Raw genomic sequence first — 4233 nt, forward strand, 5'->3', positions numbered from 1 at the left:
GGAAAAGAAACGGCTGGCGGCCTTGTATTTTCAGCATGCTGTAAGCTTAGATTTTTATTTTTTCTAGAAAGAAAAAACCCTGGTTGTTTTGTGATAAAATGGAGTTTTGAGAAATTCTAAAGCATGTAAAAGATGAAGGCTAGGGCTTTATGTACTCCAGATTACATTTTATAGAACATAATTTGGACAGGAAACGGGGCAATTTAGTGATTGCAATTTGTCTGAAATTGGAATGATGAAGAGAACAATAGGTGTTGGAGTTCTACTTATAGGGTTTCACTTAAGGATAGCTACTCTACAGCTATTTGTCATGTTACTACATCATGTTAGTCAAATATCTTTCATATTTAATTGACTTGCTTAAAATCTCGTAGCAATTAAAAGCAGAGCCTATCATAAAAATTATAATTGGGAAACAATGAGTTACTAATCAAATATGAATTGGTCTGGTTACTAATTTCAACATAATGAACGAAAGTACTTGATTGAAAAGAAAAGAATGAGGTGATGCTGCAGTTTTCGGGTATAATGGAAGGCATTTATGTGTATTAATGTAAGTAAGCAAATGCTTGATCAACAGATGAATTTCTATTTTTTTAAGTTAACATCAACCTCAGCTGGGCTTATACTCTCGCTCTTTCACAATGTAAATGGAACGTTACTTAGTCAGGTTCACATCCCTGAGTTTCATTCCATGCCTTAGTTGTTGATTATTGATCATATTTAAGTACCACTTTATGATTGAAGTACCTGTTTGTTCATGTAATACAAAACACATGAGCTGCTGTAGCACTGTAGTTTAGTTATGAGGTATGAATTGGAAGCAAATCAGGACTTTCTGTTTCCACAGTGAAGAAAAGAGATGAATATCTGCATGTAGCTTGGCGACCAACAGCCCTGAAAAGAATTTGCCATTCCATAGCAATATTGCAATTAAAAGTACATAAACAGAGATCAAAGAATGAAATGCTGAATATATAATTGCTTGTCCTAGTTCAAGCTGATAGACAAGAGTGGAAGAACCACTTAATTGTGTATAAGCATTGATCTAGAATCCAATGACAAACAAAGCCAGTGTCCCTTCTGGGACTCAGTGTTAGCATAGAATTTGATTGATTTGGATAAAGTTGATTTTGACATCAATGTAGCCCTAAGATGGTCACTAGTATGACTTATCAAGTTATGCCTCTGGTGTTGACTTACATTGTGGCATGTCATGTTTACATTTTGTTTTCATGATTGATCATCAAGCATTTGGATTTGGTGGTGTAAATATGCCTGTTTATACAACATGACATGTCCCTGATCTGGGGATTTGGAGTGATTAATGACTCAACTCTTATATTCAACTTTTAATGAAAAATCTGCGGATAATTCAATCTTTAGTACTTAGATATTGCTTTGACCTATGTCTGCTGTCATGTATTTGTGCTTAGAGATTACTTTTACCGTGTGAGTCTTATTACCTTCCTGATTGGAACTCATCTTTCTGATATTTTGTCCAATTCAGGCGTCTAGTCCATTGCAAGTGAAGTATGCGGATGGCGAGTTGGAAAGATTAGGTATATATAAATTCAGTAAATTAATTGCTTATAATTCTGCTTCCTATGAGGTTGGAAGAATTGATCTCCTTCATTATCTGGTGATGCTTTTTTTTATCACACTTTTGAGTTAATTATGAATTGTTGTCATCTTTTTACTGCCTGTTTGATCTAGAACACAAACTCTTTGTTGGCATGTTGCCAAAGAATGTTTCTGAAGCTGAAGTTTCTGCTTTATTCTCTAAATATGGAACCATAAAGGACCTACAGATTCTACGAGGTTCTCAGCAAACAAGTAAAGGTACTTATTCTTTGATCCTGGATTCCTTTTCTGAGTTTTTTTTTTTTTTTCCTTTTTTCTTTTCTAAAAAGAAGTAAGCCATATTCAGTGCTTAATTGCATAAAAACAAAAACCTCAATCTTAAGCTGATTTCAACATTTGAATTATAGTTGTATTGGTTTTTTTATGGCAGGTTGCGCTTTTCTGAAGTATGAGACAAAAGAACAGGCCGTTGATGCCCTGGAGGCCATTAATGGAAAGCATAAAATGGAGGTTTGTATTTTGTGCATGTTTCTGCTGTTGAAAATCAACAAATTACCTTGAACATTGTTCTGAGTTTTTATTCTTGTTTTATCTGGTATCTTTTGCATAATAAACAATTCAATGCATTTATAGGTTATGCACTGATAAACTACCTTACATAGTCATTGTTCATAGGAATAAATTACGACATAAATATTTAGTTATTCCTTAATTAATGATGTTAGCTTAGGTTGCTCAAGTCACTAAAGATTCTGATATAAACCTGGAAATCGTTTGCACATGCATCAGGAGATGATTTTTGTGGCTAACTATCCCTATATATTGCGTGCTGCGAAACCAAACTCATTGTTGTGAATAATTTTATGTTGCATCTAGTGTGAAAGTTGTCAAGAAAATGGGCTCTTTGTAGAAGCTTATTATCTTTAATCTTGATCAAGCTACACTTGGACATATGTCTGAAATTTCCTTTCATAACCTAGTGGATTGCGGAATGCATAGATACAAAGGAAGTTCTTGTCTTCATTAGACGGGTTCTTGTACCAGATAATTAGTCTTTAATCGAAGGCTTGTCTTTACCATTTGGCATCCAGACATGGGTTAAGGATGCAATGGCCGCTGTTTAAGCCTTATGTAGAATTTTGTCTGATCATGTCTGGTGGTGAGTTAATTTTCTCGAATAAAAGTGCGGGATAGTATTCTGATCATTAGCTTCTTCTGTTTTAGGGCTCAAATGTTCCTCTCGTTGTCAAATGGGCAGATACAGAAAAGGAAAGACAAGCTCGAAGGGCCCAGAAAGCTCAATCTCAAGCTTGTAATATATCAAATGCTGATTCACCACATCCTTCATTGTTTGGAGCCTTGCCAATGGGTTATGCTGCCCCATACAATGGATATGGATATCAAGTAGGTTTTCTTCTTTTTCATCTGGAGCAATTCAAAATTTCAGAAACACATATTATCCGACTCATAAGTGATTCTGTTTCCTTGTATTTTCACTGAGTTATGGGCGATTGTCTAATTTTTTAGTCATGATGTTTTGATTAAGCATTTTATATTTAAATGTGATTGATCATCTTATTTATTTAGGCTCCAGGAAGTTATGGACTTATGCAGTACCGGTTGCCACCAATGCAGAATCAGCCTGCATTCCATAATATGATTCCTCCAGTAAATCAAGGAAGTGCAATGCGAGGAATCACACCTGACCTTGCTCCCAATATTGCTCCTAGAAATTATGCTATGCCTCCTGCAAGTTATGTGGGATCAGCTTACCCGGCTGTGCCAGGTATTCAATACCCCATGGCATATCCTGGGGGAATCATGAGCCACCGTCCATTGACCAGTTCACCTGGTTCAGTGCCACCAGCAAATACAAGCAGTAATTCTTCGTCATCCTCCAGTGTAGGTACAAGTTCAGGAGGTCAGATTGAAGGTTTGCTATCTATTGTCATCTTGGCTTTTCTTGTCTTGCTAAAGTAGATCCTTGATGGTGGCATCTTATTAATTAGTCTGTGCTTTGACCTAGGGCCACCTGGTGCAAATCTATTTATTTATCATATACCTCAAGAATTTGGTGATCAAGAGTTGGCTAATGCTTTTCAAGGATTTGGTAGGGTCTTAAGTGCGAAGGTTTTTGTTGACAAAGCAACAGGGGTTAGTAAATGTTTTGGTAAGTTCGTTATCGTTACCTATCAATCTGGTATGAGTGTTAAGGAGTTTTCTCTCTTAACAACCTCTCTTTGCAGGATTTGTTAGTTACGACTCTCCAGCAGCTGCTCAAAATGCGATAAACATGATGAACGGATGCCAATTGGGTGGTAAGAAACTGAAGGTTCAGCTTAAGAGAGACAACAAACAGAACAAACCTTATTGATTGGGAGGTGAGTCTTGGAAGGAAGCAGAAAGTGTCTGTCACATGTGGTCGCATGCAACTTGGATATATTGACTGACTGCAGTATCAGCATTTTGGGTGGGTTGGGGATAACCTGTGGTTATATGTGTCACTTCATCCTTGTAATTGCTTCATGGGATCAAAATCCCAGAAACTTGTAATTCATGGTGCATTCCATGCCTACGCAATTTGTATTCTGTGTATCATTGAATTTGATTTAGACACTAATTATTAATTTATTGATTTTTCCTCGAGTA

The 4233-nt window shown here is 36.4% G+C and overlaps 1 protein-coding gene across 1 annotated transcript; it reads left to right on the top strand.

The window, feature by feature from the left end:
• Nucleotides 1-51: 51 nt before the first annotated feature.
• On the top strand, nucleotides 52-4233 carry RBP-DR1 (RNA-binding protein-defense related 1). The gene is made up of 7 exons (XM_021423854.2): nucleotides 52-1562; nucleotides 1717-1842; nucleotides 2015-2094; nucleotides 2809-2988; nucleotides 3172-3517; nucleotides 3611-3754; nucleotides 3831-4233. Exons 2-7 carry the CDS (start codon nucleotides 1737-1739, stop codon nucleotides 3956-3958), a joined length of 984 nt encoding a protein of 327 aa, XP_021279529.1. The 5' UTR covers nucleotides 52-1562; nucleotides 1717-1736; the 3' UTR covers nucleotides 3959-4233.

The sequence above is a fragment of the Theobroma umbraticum genome, unplaced genomic scaffold (assembly GCF_002168275.2).
Source record: "Theobroma umbraticum cultivar Fairchild unplaced genomic scaffold, ASM216827v3 scaffold_4.1, whole genome shotgun sequence".
NCBI classification, from domain to species: domain Eukaryota; kingdom Viridiplantae; phylum Streptophyta; class Magnoliopsida; order Malvales; family Malvaceae; genus Theobroma; species Theobroma umbraticum.